The sequence below is a fragment of the Lolium rigidum genome, chromosome 1 (assembly GCF_022539505.1).
Source record: "Lolium rigidum isolate FL_2022 chromosome 1, APGP_CSIRO_Lrig_0.1, whole genome shotgun sequence".
Lineage (NCBI taxonomy): Eukaryota > Viridiplantae > Streptophyta > Magnoliopsida > Poales > Poaceae > Lolium > Lolium rigidum.
The window spans coordinates 335,578,739-335,600,441 of record NC_061508.1 but is presented as its reverse complement, the minus strand read 5'-3'; the positions used below and the strand labels follow the sequence as shown (position 1 = coordinate 335,600,441).

At 47.2% G+C, this 21,703-nt stretch overlaps 3 protein-coding genes across 3 annotated transcripts; 1 reads left to right on the top strand and 2 right to left on the bottom strand.

Annotated features, from left to right (window-relative positions):
• Positions 1-8,749: 8,749 nt before the first annotated feature.
• On the top strand, positions 8,750-9,805 carry LOC124663721 (BTB/POZ and MATH domain-containing protein 2-like). Its single transcript, XM_047201398.1, has one exon. The coding sequence runs from the start codon at positions 8,750-8,752 to the stop codon at positions 9,803-9,805; it is 1,056 nt and encodes a 351-aa protein (XP_047057354.1).
• A 4,040-nt stretch (positions 9,806-13,845) lies between these two features.
• LOC124684423 (BTB/POZ and MATH domain-containing protein 1-like) lies at positions 13,846-14,886 on the bottom strand. The gene has a single exon (XM_047218739.1). The coding sequence runs from the start codon at positions 14,884-14,886 to the stop codon at positions 13,846-13,848; it is 1,041 nt and encodes a 346-aa protein (XP_047074695.1).
• Positions 14,887-15,839: 953 nt separating this feature from the next.
• Positions 15,840-18,459, bottom strand: LOC124684422 (14 kDa zinc-binding protein-like). Its single transcript, XM_047218738.1, has 6 exons — positions 18,375-18,459; positions 18,210-18,269; positions 16,661-16,747; positions 16,428-16,575; positions 16,080-16,197; positions 15,840-15,976 (listed from the first exon to the last, which is right to left on the bottom strand). The coding sequence occupies exons 1-6, from the start codon at positions 18,428-18,430 to the stop codon at positions 15,909-15,911; spliced, it is 537 nt and encodes a 178-aa protein (XP_047074694.1). The 5' UTR covers positions 18,431-18,459; the 3' UTR covers positions 15,840-15,908.
• Between the last annotated feature and the right edge of the window lie 3,244 nt (positions 18,460-21,703).

The window sequence follows — 21,703 nt, the reverse complement described above, 5'->3', positions numbered from 1 at the left end:
ATCTGGTTTTACACGCCGCTAACTAACTGCATATTGCAATACTTTCCCTCTGCAATTGATACGTGGAAATCCTCCGAGCATTTCTCATCTGCGTAAGTTCGCAAGCGGCTTCACGCGTACCGGTCTCACCACCGCAACGTACATCATAGGCCCACATATTAGGGATCTATGTGGGGTACAGATCTTCGTTGATCACTAAGTATCTTGAACTCCTCATAAGAGATCTGTTCATAGCCTTGTACGTTGATTACAAATATTGAAGGATGGATATTTTTAGGCATTAGGGGGAGATTTCAAGTACCAATAGAATGCCAGGAAATCATTTGGAACTCCACGTTCCTCTCCATATCCACGTACTCAAGAATCTGAACTATATGTCTACGATTCACAAATTTGCAACACTTTGCAAATAACCTGCCAAATTCATTTACTGATTAAAAGGTGATATATAATCCTTTAATCCGGCTAGAAATGTACGCGAAAGAGTGGAGGTACCAATAAAAACCACTCAACTCCCTATCTCTGAAAAGAGGAGGAGTAGTACGCCCTCTAACCAGGATCTAGCTTCCTACAACCAACAAGGTAAAACGAGGAGAAATCCTCTGAATCAGTAAATACATATCAACCTAGCGTTGATTAACACCTTTTGGGTCGTATACACCCAGTGGAAGGGAAACCTCCACAACCCAGCTCCAGCTTGCACACACTGGCAGGGACATCGGAACACTCGGACTCACACGTATCGGGAAATCACGAAGAGTCATCATGGGTGCTTGAGATTTCCTCCAACTATATCGACTATGGAGAATCATATGATTAAAGCCTACAAATGTCGACAATATTTCTCTTGTATGATTGCAAACCTCCTTCACAATGATTCAGATCCAAAGACCATGACCATGGCAGAGTGTAAACCACTCGCTCGGATTGAAACAATCGAAGGGTGCAATCCAAGCAGAATTTGCCTCGCTCCTCCAAATGAATTTCCTATGCGGTTCAATATGTTCTCTTCCAGAAACAGAATGAGATAACAAGGTGGTGAGAAAGCAAGGCTTGTAGCACAAGGTCGGATTTACGCAGAGATGCGAGACCTAATCTCCAGACGCGAGTGGAATCCTATTTCCGATACATTATATCATTGGCAATACAAAATCATCTATCTATGCAGTTGATAGATGTAGTGACTACATATCGATGTGGATCACTAGATTTGGACATGTATGGTTCCCGATGGAATCACAATCCAAATCGAAATGCAAATGCAACATGTATTGTGTAAAATTAAAAAGTCACAACATGGCTTATTGTTGTTGGTATATTTTGGTACAACCGATGTAGTGAGTTCCTTATACACAAGGATTACTCCTACAATGATGATTACCCATGTGTGTTTGTCATACACAAGGATTACTCCTACCATGACTAAAGCACGTGATCATTTAAAAGACGGAATTTGAGATGAAGTATTTGGATAAACCCAAAGAGTTTTTGAGACTACAACTCGAATTCCTTCACTCAATCATCATGGTACACCAAAGTTGTCTATGACATAAAATATTGGATAAACTTAATATGGACAAGTCATATCCATCTTCCATGCTGGTTATTCGATCTCTAGACGTAGAGAAAGATTCATTCAAACCAGGGGAAGATGTAGAAGAGATGTTGGGAACTAAAAGTTTCATATCTCAATACCATTGGACCCACCAACACAACTGGTTAGGGATCAAAATATCTTTCGATATCTCCAAGGCACTAGAAATCTTGACCAATTATTTCAATTTCAGAGAAATCTGAACTCCAATATCATTAGACACTGACACTGGCTACTTGTCTGATCCCACAATGTGTACCTACGTGGTAGAGTTGTCACTCCATTGATGTCTTCCAAGAGACTCTGGCGACTATACCTACCAATCATTCTGAATTAGAAGACTACATGTTAACACGTGTGGCTTCACGGAATGGTAAACCACATACACCATTCATGTGGTATTGGTTCTCTTGAATCATAAACCATTATCTACACTGATAATGATGCTTATGTTGCACGGATGCTAACATGGTATATCAAGAGCAATATCAATAAGCATATTGCCCCTAAATTGTTTTATCCCAATAAACTCTATAAGAGTCGCGGAATAAACATCTTGCAAGTCAAATCATGTGATAACCTCGCTGGTCTATTCACAAAGTATCTACCTACTGCAACATTCCAGAAATATTTTCATGGAATTGGTATATGACAACTTTGGGAGTTGCAAGAATCAGGAGGAGTATCTTCCCGAATTACACATGTTCAAAGCATCATATTACACTCTTTTTCCCTTGATGAGTTTACTATCCAGGTTCTCATTAAGGTTTTTAGTGAGGTAATATCAACATGAGTTCATATGTCATACTTTCTGTTTTCCCCACCGGGGTTTTTAGGAAGGGATTTCTATTTTCGTGCCCTCGGTTCCTTAGTTGTGCTCAGTTTTCCCCAGCCCCTTAGTTTTTCCTCAGTTTTACCCTAGCCTTTGTCTGAAGACCCGCAGAAGGAGCTCGGACGGAAGGAATCCGTTTATTTGGACGTTCTGTGGCCGACGTGTTGCGCCGCGTCGTCTGTGGGGCCGCGTCGTGTGGGGCCGCGTCGCGTGGGGCTGGTAGAAAGGGACCGCGTGGGACAGGACAAGAAGCGTTTGGTTACACGTGAGCAGGAGCTGGGTTTTGTCTCTCTCGGCCCAAATTGGCATTTTTAAGAGCACCTTTTCCCCTCTTTCTCTCTCTGTCTTTTTCACCAAATTAGTATCAAATCTAGAGAAGCTTCTATTTCTGTCTTTCTTCAATATGGCAGCAAATCTAGTAGCAAATCTCTCGGGGTTATTTATGCCTTTTGGCCCTCGTTTTTGCCCAATATGGCAGCAAATCTAGTAGCAAATCTAGAAGCTATTATATGATAAATTCACAAGCAGCATAATCAGAAAACTAAGTATAATACATAGGTAAACCGCATACAGCAGCCAAAAGCAGCCAATAACATTGTTAATGTTCACGACAAACTAAGCTGCAAAAATATACAAGATCACGCACGCAATGTATGGACAACAAGAAGATTAGGATGAATGAATTTGTTCTTCATTCCTCCCCATATATTTCTTCGTCGCTCCATTCGTGCAATTCCCCAAGGAAATATTCATTGAACTCCTTCCGTCTGCAGTGTGAGGCCAATACATCCTCCAAACGGTATGGCCTGTGTTCATTTCTCAAACCGTAGAGTCCTATTCTATCCACACGTAGTGGCCACTCATCCTAGGCATTTGTATCATGAGAGTACGCTCTGATATAACCCAAATCCGTGTAGTAGATGCTGCCAGGTTGAAGTGTCGGGTACACTCGGTGTCGACGGAGATACACCGGATATAATTCACGAAGAAGGCATTATCGCCAATGTTACCGACCGGATGGAGAGAGCGGCTCGAGTGTCCACACGGTACACCAATGGTTTGCCCGCCAAAGCCGCGCCGACCAACAACACAAGCAGCGAGATCACCATCCGACTTCACAAGGTAGAACTTCGACGTCCAAGTTCCGGAAATGAAATTAGTGTCTCCATCTTGACAAGTGCTCGCGCGCTGCTGCAACCGTACATTGGTGCACACTATTCTTCCGATCTCAAAATTGTCCGCAGCTACGCATACAGTTCACCATTGAACGGGGTAATGCAACGCAAACAATGGTTCTTGATCGAAAATCTTCCTTCTCCCCAATCCCCATCTTCATTTATATCCTTAGTTGGAGTGCTCTCATCGACCCAACCAATTTCCGGCGGGTAATGTGCGGCAACGAAGACCATAGTCGGGGATTTGATAACAGCGACTGATTTCAGAAAAACAGATGGCATCTGTGCCTCAAACATAGTGTTCGATTTCTTTGTGAGTGGGTTCAGCAGCCGTATCTTGTGCGGCGGGTTCTTCTGGGCAAGCACGATGACGCCACGGGAAAAGCCGACGAAGTAGAATCTAAAATATATTGAAAAGATAACATTCAGCACTAAGATTGAAAATAAGATCTATGGTGACGCCACGGGAAAAGCCGAGGAATTTGAACCTTGCACGAACTGCAGATAGATCTATGGTGACGTAGCGGGATGTGCCGAGATGGAGGAAGGTGAACTCAGCGGCGCGTGGAAGGTCGTGGTGTAGCATGATCCATTCGTGCAGGTGCACGTCGGGATCAGGTAAACCTGAGCGCCAATTTCTACAGACTTGCCTCATAGCAGAGTAGCTGTCCACGTACTCCTCTTTCGCCAATAAGCATTCGCCGATCTTGTGAAGTGGTCCGTCAGCCGTGAGACCGGCCCAGTTCACGGAGGCACCGCGCTTGGATGCGCCGCCCTCGGATGCGCCGCCCTCGGAGGCGACGGGCTCGGCGGCGACGGGCTCGGCGGCGACGGGCTCGGCGGCGACGGGCTCGGCGGCGACGGGCTCGGAGGCGACGGGCTCGGAGGCGACGGGCTCGGGGCGATGGCCGCCGGCGCATTCTTCTTCTCCATCGCCGGCAGGGGAGGGCTCGTACGGCGGTTGGGGTTTTTTGGAGAAGTTGATGGGACGTGAGAGGGGTGGTTTCGTGCGTGAGCGATAATGAGACGTACCGTGTGCAGAGGGAGGGAGAGAGGGGCTTACGCGTCCTAAATGCGACCCGCATCAACAATGGCACGTCTTCCACGTCTGCACCGCGACACGCGTCAACAATGGCACGTCTTCCACTTCGCACCGCAACACGCGTCCTCGAGTCTAACCCTGGAAATTTAGATATACTCAGGTATACCCTCGAGTCATATACTAGCATTTTTTGTATGCTCAGTTTTCACCTTGAGTGCTAATACTCGGCTAGTGCAATATACTCAGTTTTACCCTCAAGTGGCTGGTCAACAGAGAGTCAACAAATGGGATTAACTAGTTAAATGAGTTATTTAATGTGCAAAAATTCCGAAAAAGAGTGGCACTTACTCATGGAGTCTTTACCACAAATTTCCAATTCTCAAATCATAGATAAATCGTAGATAAATCAAGTTTCACCACAAATTGCCACTTCTCAAATCACCTAGTAGCTATGAAGGTGCATGGTTTTCCATAATAAGCCCTACCCAAAACAGCTTTCCCCAAAACATACTTTGTCTGAATGAGACCATAATTTTCACACTCATGTAGATTTGTATTGCAAATAGTTTGAGGTAGGCCAAGATGGGTTTCATTGTACAAAACACGCATTTTCCCTTTTTTAAATCTCATATTTGAATCCCTTAGTCTGTTTACTACTCACTTGCCCTTGGTTTCTTGATACTACTCAGTTTTGCCCTCTTCCTTCACAAACTCTCACAGACGCCCAACATTGCCCTGATTGGTCTAGCCCATGTCACGCGGATCGTGCCCGACGACCGTTGATCGTATGATCTAACGGGCATGATAACCCCTATCTCTCTCTCTGGTCGGGGCCACCACCCTCTCTCTCTCTCGTCGTCGGTTAGCTTCACGCAAAGTTTGGTTTTCTGCATTATTTTTCACGAGCTAAATTATAAACTCTTTTTAGGCATTACTTTTCACGCAAAAAATGATAAACCATCACCGATTTGTTGTAGCCATTACTTTTCACGCAAAAAAATGATACACCATCACCCATTTCTTGTACCCATTACTTTTCACGCAAAAACGATAAATCATCACCGATTTGTTGTAGCCATTACTTTTCACGCAAAAAATGATACACCATCACCCATTTCTTGTAGCCATTACTTTTCACGCAAAAAACGATAAACCATCACCGATTTGTTGTAGCCATTACTTTTCACGCACAAAAATGATACACCATCACCCATTTCGTGTACCCATTACTTTTCACGCAAAAAACGATAAACCATCACCGATTTGTTGTAGCCATTACTTTTCACGCACAAAAATGATACACCATCACCCATTTCGTGTACCCATTACTTTTCACGCAAAAAATGATAAACCATCACCGATTTTGTTGTAGCCATTACTTTTCACGCACAAAAATGATAAACCATCACCGATTTGTTGTAGCCATTACTTTTCACGCACAAAAATGATACACCATCACCCATTTCGTGTAGCCATTACTTTTCACGCAAAAAATGATACACCATCACCCATTTCTTGTACCCATTACTTTTCACGCAAAAAACGATAAACCATCACCGATTTCTTGTAGCCATTACTTTCCTTTTAGGCATTACTTTTCACGGTAAAATGATAAACTATACCCCCACAACGGTCGTCTCCTCCTTAATTTATTGTGTATAAACCCCCACAACGGTCATCTCCTCCTTATTTTATTGTGTAAACCCTACAACGGTCATCTCTCCCTTATAAACACCCACACGGCCATCCCTTGTGTCAATAGGTTCTGCCTCTCTCTTCTTTTCGTTCACATACACTTTATCCATTGCCATGGCTTCCACGTCTCGGACGCGGACCGGAAGGGGAAGGGGAAGGGGATCATCATCATTGCCACCACCACCGTCAATACTGCCATTGATCATAGAGGAGTTCTTCATCGTCGTCTATGAAGACCCTTTGGTCAAGAAGGTACGTACGCGTTCCCACATATATGATGCATGTGATTAATTATGGGCATGTTCTAAAAAACCTTTAATTTCAAGGGTTCCCTAATTTCAAACGATCGGCGCTCGATCTCTTTGCACGAACTCCCAAAAAAAATTTGCGGACTATCTTGACGGCAAGGAGCCAGCTAAGGTGTATCTGCGAGCAGCTGACTGCGGTCCTCGTCTCTGGACCGTGGAGGTCCTATTTGACGGACAAGGCCGGATGTACCTCGACAAGGGCTGGGAGAAATTCGCCATCGCGCACGGTGTGGATTTCGGCTGGTTCGTACACTTCAAATATGAAGGCGATGATGTGCTCACAGTGAAGGTGTTCGACGGAACAATGTGCAGGAGGTACTACTACTCGGACGACGAAGATACCGACGATGAAAGCGACGACGACGTGAAGCCATGCATCCATCCCCTTTAGATAATTAAGGGGATTATGACCAAGAATATATATGTAGCTTCATATGCATCGATTTAGAGATCTAGCTATTTTCTATATATTATGCATGTAAAAAATAATATCGCATTTCCACTATTATTCGAGCACCACATCCTCCAAACGATGCCGATGCCTATGCCGATATCGGCATGGTCAGAACGGCTATGCTCGCCGCCACTGCTAGGTCAACGTCGGGATGCACAATGTTTAGCATAAGAGTCACTTTAGATTAAGCTGCGAAAATAGTCACGTGCCATGGGCTGAGGCGACCCCTACAGAGCGGCTCTATATTATATTCTCTAAATAAAATAGACGACCACAGCGGTCATTGGCTGCGGAGGCCCCACGGAGCGGCAATATATAATTTTCTATAAATAAATAGACGACCCACTCGGTCATTGGCTGCGGCAGCCCCATAGAGCGGCCCCATTTGTCATTGGCAGCACCGCGTATACAATCAGGAAATAAAACGGCCCACGCGTCGGCGGTAGATGGATCCACCCGTCAGCACGAGACGGTCGGTGAGGAACTGACCTCACGGTAACGGTAAGGCCTCCGACCCGACGGCAACCCGCGTCTTCGAGGGGTTTCAAACTAGAGGGAGGGGAAAACTGAGGAAAAACTAACGAGCTGGGGAAAACTGAGTACAACTAACGAAGCAGGGGCACGAAAATAGAAATCCCTTTTAGGAAAGTATATAAGACATATTCATTATCCTCTATATTCTATGAATCTACTTCATATTGAGTTAAGAGAGGCAATGACCATAATATGCTGTGTTATTTTCTCCTTATTTTCCCACAGGGTTTGAAGGAATTTTAACAGCATATCCAACCATTATATGTTGCACCATTTTGTCCTTATTTTCTCACTGGGTTTAAAGGAGTTTAACGACATATCATACACCGTACTCTCCTCATATTTTTCCCACAGGGTTTTTGGAGGAGATAATTTCAAAGATGATTTCAAAGATGATCGATCACAGGGTCAAGGAAGGATTAGGGGGAGTGTTAGGAATTAATTAATAGGTTAATTAAAGGGATAATCCTCCCTCTTGTAATTATCTATGACGGTTGCTTCGCCAACAGTCGCGACCCTCCTCGCACCCCCTCGAACAGACGCGACTCTTACTCGTGTCCCTTCCCAGTGTATATATACTCAGAATCATCAATGGAAAGGATCAGTTGAATCATTTGTTGTCTCTCTTGTTTGTCTCTCTGTTCTACTTTTAACATTCTCGATTTCTTGGACCCCATGTTCGATCTCTGCTTACCTGACTTTGGCCGGCCACTGAAAACACGCATCCAGTTACTATCACTGAAGGTCGTCCGTAAGAGCCAACTGGTTAAGCTTTTCTGAACCCAAAAAATTCACCTCACTTCCCCAGCAAACCCCTTCGGCCGTTGCCTCACCAAAACAGCATGGGGGCCGCTACTACGATTCGTCGTGAAGGCCAAAGATCGGAGCAGTTAATAGGTGGTGAGGAGTAGACCGCGAAGGTGATTTTTGGTATTCTGCATTGACTGATCGATTACTATGGAGTAATAGCGTTTCAGTTTCCAACGCCCGTGAATGCATGATTCTCTAGTCTCTATCCGATCGAGGAGTCGCCACCATGCAGTATAAATCGCCCTGCTCCACCGCGATGTCTTGCCCTGACCACGCATCCCACTCTCCACCCTCCAGCCCTGGCGATGGCAACAAACCTCACGGAAGCTGCGCGCGCGGTGCGGCAGCTCAGGATCGATGGCTACAGCGCGACTACCGCCATGGGTGAGGAAGACTCCATCAAATCCACATGGAGCGTGGATGGGTACGAGTGGGAAGTCAGCGTCTACCCTGCAAGGGTACGCGTTCCCATGGATCAAGTTCCGTGGGTAGCAGCGGCGCTCAACCTTCTCAGCCAAGGCCGTACGAACGTCGTTAGGGCGAATCTAGCGGCCCGTTTGATTGATCGTCGAGGGTCACTTCCAGCATCCGAACAGAAGAGCCAGGCTAGAACGTTCAGTGGTCGCAAAGGCTTCTCATCTCCAGTCTTCGTTTTTCTTTTGCCGTCCCGTGATCTACCAGCGTCAGGCTACCTCTGGAATGATACTCTGACCGTGGAGTGCACGATCACGGTGCTCAAGGACATGTCGGTACCGACGGTCCCGGTGAGCCAGGTGCTGCCCATGCCATCCTCCAACTTGCACCAGCACCTCGCTGAGCTCCTGCGTGCCGGGACTGGAGCGGATGTCACATTCGTCGTGGCCGGCGAGGCATTTCCTGCTCACAAGGCCATACTTGCTGCAAGGTCCCCTGTACTCATGGCGGAGTTCTTCGGGCACATGAGGGAGACGAGCTCTGGACGTGTCCAGGTGCGGGGTGTTGCGCCGGCAGCCTTCAAGGCCATGCTGCACTTTGTCTACACCGACACTGTGCCTGAACTTGATCAGGAGGTGAAGACCGTGGTGACGTCATGGGCTCAGCATCTCCTTGCGGCTGCTGACAGGTATGGGCTTGACAGGCTCAAGCTGATTTGTGAAATAAAGCTTTCTACTGGCATCACCGTCGACACAGCAGCGGCGACTCTGGTTCTGGCTGAGAAGCACAGCTGCTCGCACCTCAAGGCCAAGTGCGTCGAATTTATCGTGAGCACTCCTGCGATCCTTGATGCTGTGGTGGCGACGGAGGGGTATAGGCAGCTGGAGGCAAGCTGCCCTGCAGCGGTTACTAGCATTGTCATCTCCATGCGTGGCAGAAGGAATTGAAGCCTATAATTAGGTGCTGAATGTGGCCTAAATAAGTCAGTGCATCGATGATGTAGTTGAGCTTGAAGATGCCTAGTATCTTTTGTCTAATGTTGATCTATGTCTGGCTTTCTATGTATGCTTTGAGCAATTATCTAGCGCTTGCATTTCTGCTTAAAGTTTATGAAATTAATTTCGTTCTAAATATTTCGACCAATGGGAACTCATCTCCTTTCGGGTTTGTTTCTCATGCGCATGAGTATGTATTTTTATGAGTAGTATCACTAAATCCGTTATCTTGCAAGAGTTTTCAACAACATACTTTAGATTTTTTTGGCACTTCCTTTTTTAACTTGAGTGTCTTATCGAGCCAACTTCTATGTCTCTTTGAACTCTTTGGTTGGACAACATTTTTTTAGGCATGCGTAACTAGGAAAACCCTCATCTTGAACATTTGGTTGGAAATTAGAATACATGAATCAGAATTCATGTAGATGCACTCATTTTATACTCTACTTGCTTAGCAATACATTCTAATAAATTTTCCACCAATAAGCTACATTTTGGATCGATTGCGTCTTTGTATGCAAAATCATGAAATTTATGAGAAAGAAACTTGTAGCTTAGCATAGCATCCAATTTTGGATTTTCAATGATGTTCTTTCCTTGTTAGCTTACCTCTACCATGACGTTGTTGCGTTTCACTCCACACTGTGCAATCACAACAGCCACAACGTGATATTGCCACCGCAAGTGGTCAGCGTCCTCCTAGTGTATGTGCACTACGGGAAAAAAAGTCGTTGCCGTGCGACGCGCCTTTGCCATGCGACTGTGCACGGCAAAGATTTCTTTGCCGTGTATCAGCAAAATGGGGCGCACGGCAAAGAACATTGCATGGTAAAACTATTGACGACGCACGGCAAAGAAGGTTGACACGGTAAAGACATAATTCGGCACACGGCAAAGAATAAAACCACGGCAAAAGTCAAAAAGGCACACGGCAAAGGGATCACACGGCAGTGCAGGGCTTTGCCGTGAGCACCAACCTCACGCACGGCAAAGTATTGAAAAATATGCATGGGGATTGCTGACGTGGTTTACCCCACGTATCACCAGACCCACACCAACCATATCATTGGTCCCACCCATTATACCCACGCCAGGCCAACCACACACCCTTTATCTCTCACCACACACTTTATCTCCTAGCTATCACCACACACGCGGGAGTACTGAGAGCCCTTCGCGCGCCGGCGTCCTAGAGCACGGCCTCGTCGGCCAGCTTCGATCTCCGGCGCACGGCGGCGCTCGTCCCCGGCCCACTGCGGCGCTCGTCCCCGGCCCATGGCGGCGCTCGACTCCGGTTCCTGTGGCGGCGACGGCGGTCGGCTGGTCGGAGCGCGCCGAGCTCTTCTCCGAGCTTCTCATCCCCGACTCCTCCCAGAGATGGTGCAGGAGTTGAGTACGGCGGCGCCGGAGCTACGTGGCGACCATCCTCGGGCGTCGCCGCCTCCTCTCTGTTCCGGCCATCCTCGAGCGTCGCGGCGGCGAGCGGGCGTGGGCAAGCACGCGGCGGCCAGCGGGCATGGGCGGGCGCGCGGCGGCCAGCGGGCATGGGCGGGCGCGCGGCGGCGACCTGGCGTGCGCGAGCACGCGCGGCGGCGATGACCTGGCGTGGGCGAGGGGAGCGGACACGACAACTTCCTGGTGGCGGGAGCTAGCAAGCCACTACGCCATGCTCGACATCCGCAGCACGGCGAGCGGCGTCATTTTTTTTTAATTTTGCTAAACCTCTTTGCCGTGCGGGCAGGTAAAGTACACGGCAACGATCCTCATGGCAAAGGTGACGGGCGCACGGCAAAGAAACGCGCACGGCAAAGCTTCCACAGCGCACGGCAAAGCTGCGGCGCTCGGCAAAGGCGTTGCCGTGCGATTTGCCCGCGACACACGGCAAAGGCACCTTTGCCGGGCGGGTCGTTGCCGTGCAATCTTTGCCGTGCACGGCCGCACGGCAAAGGCGTTGCCGAGCAGATTTTGCCCTTTGCCGTGCGTTTTGCCTGCACGGCAACGCCCAGTTCTGCCGTAGTGGTGGGTACACCGCTTCTCCTCTAGATTCAACATGGTGTACATCCATGTCATCACCTAACGTCATACTCCGTGTGGAGGGCTAGCTCGCTTGTACCGAGCATCTCCTCCTAGAACTCGTCTTGGACCAGCCATGATAAACATCTGCGAGGATCGGCGGACCATGATTTATGGTTTCGGCGCTGACAAGGAATGGGGAATTTAGGATTTTTTTTTTATGGGGGGCACATAATGTCTAGTCATTGTGGTTAGTCACACATGAGGTTTACATGATCTATTTCCCGCCAGTCAACATACCAAATCAGCAAAAATAAAAATTAGACCTCATCTCCACGTGGTGAGAGTGGTGGTGCCCCCAATGAAATCATCGTCCACTATTGGGAGCCAGCGGGTGGTGGCGTGGGGCGCGTAACAAAGGAGGCATTCATTTGGTTCTTCATGCGCCAAGACGATGTTCTGCTTGATGTTGGCCATCATTGATCTAGCGGGTGAAGAGTTCTGGAAGGCTCCGCCAGCGATCTCTATTGGGCACCTAATGCATGTAGATTGTTGGATCGGATGTGATTCGGTCATGTGCACCCATATTTCTAGTCGTGCAACTTCAGGAGGGAGTGATGCGAAGTTTCGCTATCTATTGCAATCATGGGACATGTCCGTTTTCAATTTGCATGAGCAAGATAGTGGCGGAGAATGTTATGGCTGCTGTGCTCCACTAATGGCGGACTTAGTCTTCATGGCGATGCGCACTTTGCTTGGTATTACTTAACTTGCAACATCAACATCGGTAAGCGGGGCGGAAGCTCAGAAGGAGTACATAGTTCTCAGGGTGAAAACTCAATATCTGACCTTAATTGGTTGTGTTTAACAATGACCTTGTTGAGAACATTGTTTTTGAGAGGATGGTCTTGCTCTAGGGTGAAAATTCAAGATTTGGCCTTAATTGGTTGTGTCTGTCAATAGCTTTGAAAGCTTTTGGGAGCCTGACCTCCGGATGGTGTGTTCGCAGTGATTTGGGTTGTAGCTACAAGGTTTTCATCACCGTTGCAGGATATGTGCGTCAGCAATGTTGTTATGATATTTCGCTGTTGTAGAAGATGAGTCTAATTGGTATCTTTACAATAGTAATATCTTTCCTCTATAAAAAAAACTTACCCATCTCTAATGGGTTCTATACTTCTATGCATGATGACGCGATTCCCACTTTCAACAAATATATCGAGGGCCCTCTCTACCGTCAACACAACTAAAGTGGCTGGTGAAATTTTAATCCTTAGCATTGCCTTGTAAGCAGATTACCAACGCAATTGCAAAAAAAACTTTTGCGAAAAATCATGTGGCAGGTGGATAATCTGTTTTATTTGTTTAAACCATATTGCTCAATTAATCTTTCTAACCTCATAGGAGTAAGTAAGCACTGATAAAACCACTCAAAATAGGGGCGTCACTTTGTCAGATGCGAGATTGCATTTGGGAGAGAGATGCAGATTTTAAATGTAACTGCAAGTATAAGTAAATCTTCGCCATCCGTCCGAGTACATGCAGATGCAGATGTTCCAGGGAGAATAATAATACTACATGGTCTCCTTTTGAACAGTTAAAATATGTTTGCAAAACATTTTACCAGCCTATTTGTTATTTCCAGTGTTTGCACACTGTCGTGCCACTAAGACAAAAGCACACTGTAAAACAGTTTCAAAATTAAGCATCTCACTTGAGCAGCCGTATATGCTAAAAAGCGCAAATGCACAACGATGAGAAACAAGCCCGAGAAGAGATGAGTTGCCACAGTTCGAAACATGTAGAACAAAGGAAATTCCATAAATTGTAAGGGGAAATGCGAGCACTAGTTAGTTGCTCAAAGCATACATATAAAGTTTGACATACTTCACCATTAGGCAAAAGATAGTCGTAGTGAAGCTCTACTACAGCATTCCATGTAGTACTTATTAGGGCCATTCATCGCCTAATTATAGGCTTCAATTCCTTCTCCCACGCATGGAGATGACGATGCTAGTAAGCGCTGAAGGGCAGCTTGCCTCTAGATGCTTATACCCCTCTGTCGCCACAACAGAATCAAGGACAGCATGAGTGCTAACCATGAACTCAACGCACTTGGTCTTGAGGTGCGAGCAGTTGTGCTGCTGAGCCAGAGCCAGAGTCGTCGCGGCTGTTTCGACAGTGATGCCACCGGCGAGCTTGCCCTCGCAGATCACCTTGAGCCTGTCCAGCCCGTACCTGTTAGCAGCTGCAAGTAAGTGCTGAGCCATCATCGCTACGGCCTCCAGCTCCTGGTCAAGCTCAGGAACCGTGTCCGTGTAGATAAAGTGCAGCATGGCCTTGAACGCTTGCGGATCCATGTCCTTGATGACGACACGCCCAGCGCTCGCCTCCCTCATGTGCCCGAAGAACTCAGCCATGAATACGGGAGACCTCGCGGCTATTATGAGCTTGTGCGCGGCGAAGGTCTCGCCAGAGACGAGAAACGTGACGTCGGCTCCCGTCTGGCTCTCCAGGAGGTCGCCAAGGTGCAGGTGCAGGTTGGAGGATGGTGCGGGAACCGATTTTGCGGCTTCCGGAAGTTCCTTGACGATAGTGATGGTGCACTGCACGGTCAGATAGTCATCTTTGAAAGAAGCCGGTGCCGGTAGGGAGTCTCTACCTACAAGCAAAACTTTGGCTGAGCAGTCTTTCGGACGCTTGAACACGTGTGTGACACTCCCTTCCGAGTGGGATGCATTGTGCAGCTTCCTCGGATGTACCAGGAGACAACCTAGTCTGGCCCTCACGTTGCAAGTGCCGGCGTCAGCGAAGAGCATAAACGTCAGTGCTACCCAATACTTACCGGATACCCAAGTGCTGGGATAGCAATGTATTTCCCACTCGAAGCCTCCGGCATCCCACCTGAACTTGACGAACTCGCTGTCGGACATGGTCGTGGTCAGCAGGCTGAACCCGTCAATCTTGAACTGTCGCTCCAAGCGTACGACACCGGTGAGGTTTGTGCAGGCATTAGCCATGGCGAAGTGCAGAGGGGGATGCTGGGGAGGTGGAGATCCAGGATGAGAAGACTATGGTGGAGCAGGGCAATTTATACAGCAGAAGTTGCAATAAAAACCAGCGACTCCTCGGGTACGAGAAGCAGATGCATTCATGGACATTGGAAGTTGGAAACGGCAGAATACCAACAATCACCTTGACCACTGGTAGGGGCGTACGTGGTGACCGCACCCACAGCGGCTCGGTCTCCATTCTCCAAGCAGATCACCACGGAATTGCTTCGCACGCGATTTTTTCCGTCTGATAAATGTACGACGCTTCCTTCCTACGTGCGCCAGTTTCGCAGCTTTACCTCAACAGACAACAGCCTTCGCGGCATCAGAAGACGTTCTGAGGACTGCTGGGCCATCAAGTCCATCCTCCACGGCTACGACGTGTTTATGGTGGTAGAGAGAAGACGACGGTGAGGCTATGCCGCAAAGGTCGAGGGTGTTCCTTGTATTTTGGATTGAGAAAAGCTATATTCAGACTGCCTCGTGCATGACCATGTACAGAGAGGAAATACATCAGGACAACAAAAATAGCATGCACATGCTCAGCTTCAACCAAAATAGGAGTACATTACTGAATGGTTGCCAGTTTTTCAAATCCTTAGCAGGTGTGCGATTGCATCACTTTACCTTCCCCTTTTAAGAAGGGGAGCAGCTGACAAGATGGATCTCTGGTAATTTGTTTGGCAGCCTCAAGTACAGAGATAAAAGACTGCTGAAGTAGAGTGTATATATGCAAAAAACATTTACTAGGAAGCAGGTGGCAGGTAAATAGACAACCCGTTTTAAGTTTTCAGCGTCATTCGCACTTGTAAGAGTATAGTAAGAAGAGAGAAAACTTCTCAGAGGAGGGGCATCACAAGTGCAGATGCCAGATAGTACATACATCAACTTTGGCCAAACACTCAGACTACAAGTAACTCATTACATGAGTAGTCTATGATCGATCATACAGGAGCACAAAAACGTACATTGTTCTAATGTTCTTAAATTTAACCAGGAGGCCATTTCATCTGCCGTCCGCCAAGTACATGCACGTGCAGATGATAGACCGATTGACCTGTGAGAAGATGATGTGGCATTAGCATAGATGCTTAAAAATACTGTGATGGAAGGAGCAGAAAGAATTGTTGGGTGAAACATCTGCAGCATGAGCTCCTTACATCCTTCTGCTCCATTGTTTATGACGACGCGGTATCCATCTGCCACGCCTTCCTTCTCAGCTACTACTTTTGCCGCATAAAGAAGCTGCCCCAGAATATCAGCATGCCTTGGTTCAGCCTACATGCATGGCCTTCTATGAATAAAGTGACACATTGGATATGGCGAACTATCTACTAAAGGTTAAATTACTAACCTAGGTCAAAGAAACAGTTAAAAAGGCATTAATATTTAATAGGTACTAACATAAAGCTATATATACTAGGATACTGGCAGTCTGCCATGGCATAACATTTAACAGTTTGAATTCCTTCAATGAACATAGTTGATAATTAAGCAGTTGTACATACCTTATCAAGCCCAGTTAGCCCATCTCTTAGCTTTGGGATGACAAGAACATGCACAGGAGCTTGTGGATTAATATCTCTAAATGCCAACACTTTCTCATCCTCATATACAATGCTTGAAGGGATTTCCTTTGCAATGATTTTGTCAAAACTAAGAAATGGAAAAAGAAGAATATTCAGAGGCACACAAAGGGTAGTATAACATAGTAAAATAAGCTAGCTGATCAGAAATTTACATGGTTGGTCCACCAGTATCAGCAGTCGCTGCCGCTGCTCTGGCAGCAGCCTCTTCATTCGTTGATGAAGCAGCTTGGCGCACAAACCTAATATAATAGGGGACCCATAAAACAATATTAGTAAAGGGCCATAAGTGTGCAATAAGAGATGGACTCAAGAAAAATAGCATTGAAGTTTCAAGATGGCCTTGACTAGACTGGAGGCAAGTTAGAGTGAGTTCAGACAATTTTCAGGATATTATAAATTGTTTGTGTGGGGAATCAAATTTCACAGGACAAGGTGGAATTTGAAAGGATTCTTATCAGTGAAATATTACATGGTTTATGGGTGAAATTGGACTACTTCACATTCTGTGTATGGCTAGTGGTGAATTCTAAACTGAAATGTCAGTTACTAGTATATCCTAACTAACTGGGATTCAGTAATAGCCTTTTTGCAGTAAGGATTCAGTAATGGCCTTGTCAAACCCAATAAGGAACTACTCTAGGAAGACTAGGATATGCGCCCTTTTTACTTGTTGGCTTGTTGCCTACTATCAACTGCCAAAAATTAACAGGTTCATTCACAGCGGTAAATAACTTCAAACAGTGATAGGCTGTTGATTTTCTATTCGACCAAGGTGTTTACCAATCCTAGCACAAAAGCTTATACCAGGGCATGACATTTTAAGATTCTTCACGCTCACTAAATTAGCATCATCGTAGAATGCCGAACAAACAAACCAGCACCACCACATAAAATCCAGAACCCTGGCCCAATCCCGACTGATTTACAAAGAAATTTAGGGGGCATAAGATCCCTGATAAACGGGACACCTCACCTTCGGGGAGCGATATCGCGGGAGACCCAGAGCCCGTGCAGACGCAGCAAAGGGGAGCTCCTGCGACAACAGAGAGGAGCAGGCGTTAGATTGGACTGAACTACTAACTGGACTAATTCCCATCTGTGCATGGGCACTGATGAGTTTTGAATTGAAATGTCAATTACTATGATAAACTGTGATCCGTAAATACTGTGGAACCCAACTTGGAACTGGTAACTCTAGGTTATAAGCCCTTATACCTGTCGCTTACTACTTAATACTAAAAGCAAAAGGAATGCTTATACAAAAGAGTAAACAGCTTAAAATTCAAACGCAACTTACAATGACACTGTTGGTATTATATTCGACATCGTGGTTTACCAATCCTAACACAAAAGCTCATACCATATTGAATTTATTCGTGCCTTTCAGATCACACAATCTGGAACTGCAAATGCCCGTCTCCTTTAGAGTTGCTCTACTAAATCAAGTGTTATACAGTATGTTATAATGAAAATCTCCAGCATTTTCCACAAAAGTGGATAAATCGTTTCAAGCAGGTAAAGCGTTCCAATGCTAGTAATCACTACAAAACTCAAGAATCAGCATCACCTCAGAATGCCGCACAAAACAAACCACCATCAGTTCATCACCACACATAATCCAGAATCCTGGCCCAAATTCCCGACTGAATTAAAGAGGAATCGCAGGGGAAGTAAGATCCCTGATACAAGTAGACACCTCACCTTCGGGGAGCGAAGTCGCGGGCGACCCGGAACCCGTGCGGCCGCAGCAAGGGGGAGCGCCTGCGACAACAGGTGGGAGACGGCGTTAGATTGGACTGAAGCGGAGTACTGGACCGGATGTGCTATCTGCTTGACCGGGCCGTAGGAGGCGCGGACAGAGCTTACCGGAGGAAGGAGGAGGTGGCCGCCGCGAGCGTCGCCGCCGCGGCCGTGGCCGCCATTGGAGACAAGGTTGGGAGTGAAAGTCTGCGGCCGTGCGCGGCGTGAGTGATGCTGTTGCGCAAGGTGGGCTAGGTGCCTAGGTGTATCCGGTTTATCGGCCGCCCGATGGAATAACGACGGCCCAGATGGAGCGTGATGTCCGTTGTACTCCATCGACATTTGCACAGTGAAGATGGCAATTTCAGTAAAAAAATCCCGGATAATTTATAGAGAACCTTTGTCCTAAAAGTCTCGGTTTGCTAAATCTAGGTCATTTTATGTCCTTACAAAAAAATCAGGCACCTGACGAAAAAAATATCAGATTACTATGGTTCGACTTATTATTTTTGAGTGAACTCCACTTTTTACCATGTAGAATTTGTGATACATATTACTCCGTTTAGTGGAAACTTCTACCAAAATATCTCATTTAGGAGATCATAAACACTATTTTAGCCAAGTTTAGCATTTTACTTGTGTTGGTTAGATAGGTCCAGCATACTACGTCAATGTGGTGCGACAAAATGGGTAAAGATCGGAGGCCATCATGTCCAAACTTGGAATCCTGTTAGCTGTCACCTGATGAAATAGCTCTTCGTCGCTTGCTAAAGAAGAAACTAATCGGTCTGGCCTCCCTGGAAAGAACAATTGCGAGGCAGCGTTCCCGCATCCTCTGACTTCGTGAGGAAGCCGCTTGCACCCATTACTTCCACCTACATGCGAGCCATAAGACGAGGAAGAATTTCATTGGTCACCTGATCGCAGAGCATATAGACAAAGCTGAGGCTGTGTATTACTTGTTCGACAGACTGATTGGATCGGCGACAGACATGAGTTTCTCACTTGATTTGGAGTATCTCGGACTTTCGACCTTTGACTTCCAGCATATTGATGGTGTATTCACTTAGGAGGAGGAGGTGTGGACAACTCTCAAAAGCATGCCGATGGACAAGTGTCCTGGTCCGGATGGCTTCTCTGCTCGCTTCTTCACGGCCTATTGGGATATCATCAAGATGGACATTATGACAGCTTTCAACTCAATGTCCCGCTTGGACTGTCGTGGATTTAGGGCGATCAATGGCATGGTTCAAAAAAGCGTTACTAAGCGTAGATTAGAGCGAAGCGGAGCCCTTCCGCTCAACTTTTGGCCTGAGCGATAGGAAAAGCGAGGAGGAGTTGTGGAGGCGGGCTCTCGCGCGGTTTCGAGGCAGAAGCAAGAGGGTTAGGGCTAGGAATCCTATACTCGTCCAATTCCACTCCCGTGTCGAGGCAGAAGCAAGAGGCAGCACCATTGGAGCTCGTTCGCGTCGCTGGTGAATCTCCTCTTCCTCTCCGCCGTCTAGATCTTCCTCAAGGCCGCCTAAACAGGGACCCCTTCCTCCAGTTCCCCTCATCCACTCCCAGTCCAGATGGAGGGGATTGAAGTGAGAGAGGCGGCGCGCGTGAGTGGTAGCTACAACCTGGGAAGGCTGGGAAGCAGGAGGGGATCGACTTATTTAACGTGCGTGAGGTTATTGGGCCTGTTGGAGGGGATCAATGTATTTCCTCTTGTTGGCCCTGTGAAGAAAGACGCGTCTTGTTGGGGCTGTGAAGCAAGAGGTATCTTCTTGGGCCTCTTGTTAGACCAAAAACAACATAGAACTACGTGAGGTTATTCAATATTTCTTATTTTAGGCTTACATATGCCTGTTTTGCCTGCACGCTTAAGCGGCGCTTAAGCTCGCTTAAGCAATAGTTCCTCTAGACAAAGCCTCACTGCTCGCTTAGCGCTCAGCGCTTTTTTGAACCTTGATCAATGGAGCACTCATCACTCTAATTACTAAGAAAGAGGGAGCTGAGAAGGTCGAGGACTTCAGGCAAATCAGCCTTATACATGGCTTCGCCAAGCTTGTAGCCAAGGTGTTGGCTAACCGGTTAGCTCCTATCTTGCCTCAAATGGTTGGTGTGCATCAGAGTGCATTCATGCGTGGAAGGTGCCTTCATGATAATTTCATGATGGTCCAAGGAACAGCTCGCAAGCTACTAGCAACTCGACTTCTGTTGTGCTACTGAAGCTAGACATAACAAATGCCTTTGATACGGTGGAGTGGCCCTTTCTTATTGAGGTCCTGATGAGGCTTGGGTTCAGGGAGAGGTTCCTAACCTGCATTTGCGCTCTTTTTTCCACGGCTTCGACTCATGTGCTGCTCAATGGTTGCCCTGGCTCTACGATTTCCAATAGGCGTGGATTAAGACAGAGAGATCCGCTATCTGCACAACTCTTCATTCTAATTATGGAGATCCTTCACCTCATGATCGAGAAGGCCTCGGCTGTGGGTCTGCTCACCCCACTGGCTGCATCCGGACTGCGCCACCGCACCTCCATTTATGCCGATGACGTGGTTACTTTTATACGTCCCCTGGTGCTTGATCTCACGGTCTTCGCAGCGATCATTCAGGACTTTGGAGATGCCTCGGGTCTCCACACCAACATGGATAAGTGCTCGGAAAATCTCATTAGATGTTCCGATGCCGATGAGGAAACTGTGGTCCGTGAGCTCCGTTGCCCAGTGGTTCCCTTTCCTCTTCGTTACCTTGGGCTTCCCCTGACACTGAGGAAACCGACAGCAGCACAGCTTCAGTACTTAGTGGATAAGGTGGCCAAAAAACTGCCAGGCTTGAGGGCCTGCCTTCTAGATAGGGGTGGACGCTTGGAGCTCGTCCGAGCGACACTCTCGGTGATCCCCATTTTCTCTAGGGCTTTCTATTTCCGTGCCCTCGGGTCCTTAGTTGTGCTCAGTTTTCCCCAGCCACTTAGCTTTTCCTCAGTTTTCCCCAAGCCCTTGTCTGAAACCTCACAAGGAGCTCGGATTGGAGGAATCCCGTTAAGTTGACCATTAGTGGGGCCGCTGTTGGTGCCCCGCAATGGACACGTCTCCACTTATCCAGATTATCGTGGGACCCACAACTTGTCCACACTAGCGCGCCGGTCCCACAACCTACCGAGGTGACCGTTGCAAAATGGGAGCCCGAGCTAGCCCCGCGCCCGTGCCCGTGCCATTGCTTTCCCTTTCTTTCCCCGCGCTGATGACGCGTAAAGCACACGCCCGTTGGGAACCCCAAGTGGAAGGTGTGATGCGTACAGCGCAAGTTTCCCTCAGTAAGAAACCAAGGTTTATCGAACCAGTAGGAGCCAAGAAGCACGTTGAAGGTTGATGGCGGCGGAGTGTAGTGCGGCGCAACACCAGGGATTCCGGCGCCAACGTGGAACCTGCTCAACATAATCAAAATACTTTGCCCCAACGTAACAGTGA

Bases quoted from the DNA above. Each gene is read 5' to 3' on its own strand.
- LOC124663721 (XM_047201398.1), top strand. From the start codon at position 8,750: ATGGCAACAAACCTCACGGAAGCTGCGCGCGCGGTGCGGCAGCTCAGG.
- LOC124684423 (XM_047218739.1), bottom strand. From the start codon at position 14,886: ATGGCTAATGCCTGCACAAACCTCACCGGTGTCGTACGCTTGGAGCGA.
- LOC124684422 (XM_047218738.1), bottom strand. From the start codon at position 18,430: ATGGCGGCCACGGCCGCGGCGGCGACGCTCGCGGCGGCCACCTCCTCC. The intron at 16,748-18,209 runs GTGAGGTGTCTA...CTATTATATTAG, and splicing joins CGCGACTTCGCTCCCCGAAG to GTTTGTGCGCCAAGCTGCTT. The intron at 16,576-16,660 runs GTAAATTTCTGA...TCCATTTCTTAG, and splicing joins GATACTGGTGGACCAACCAT to TTTTGACAAAATCATTGCAA.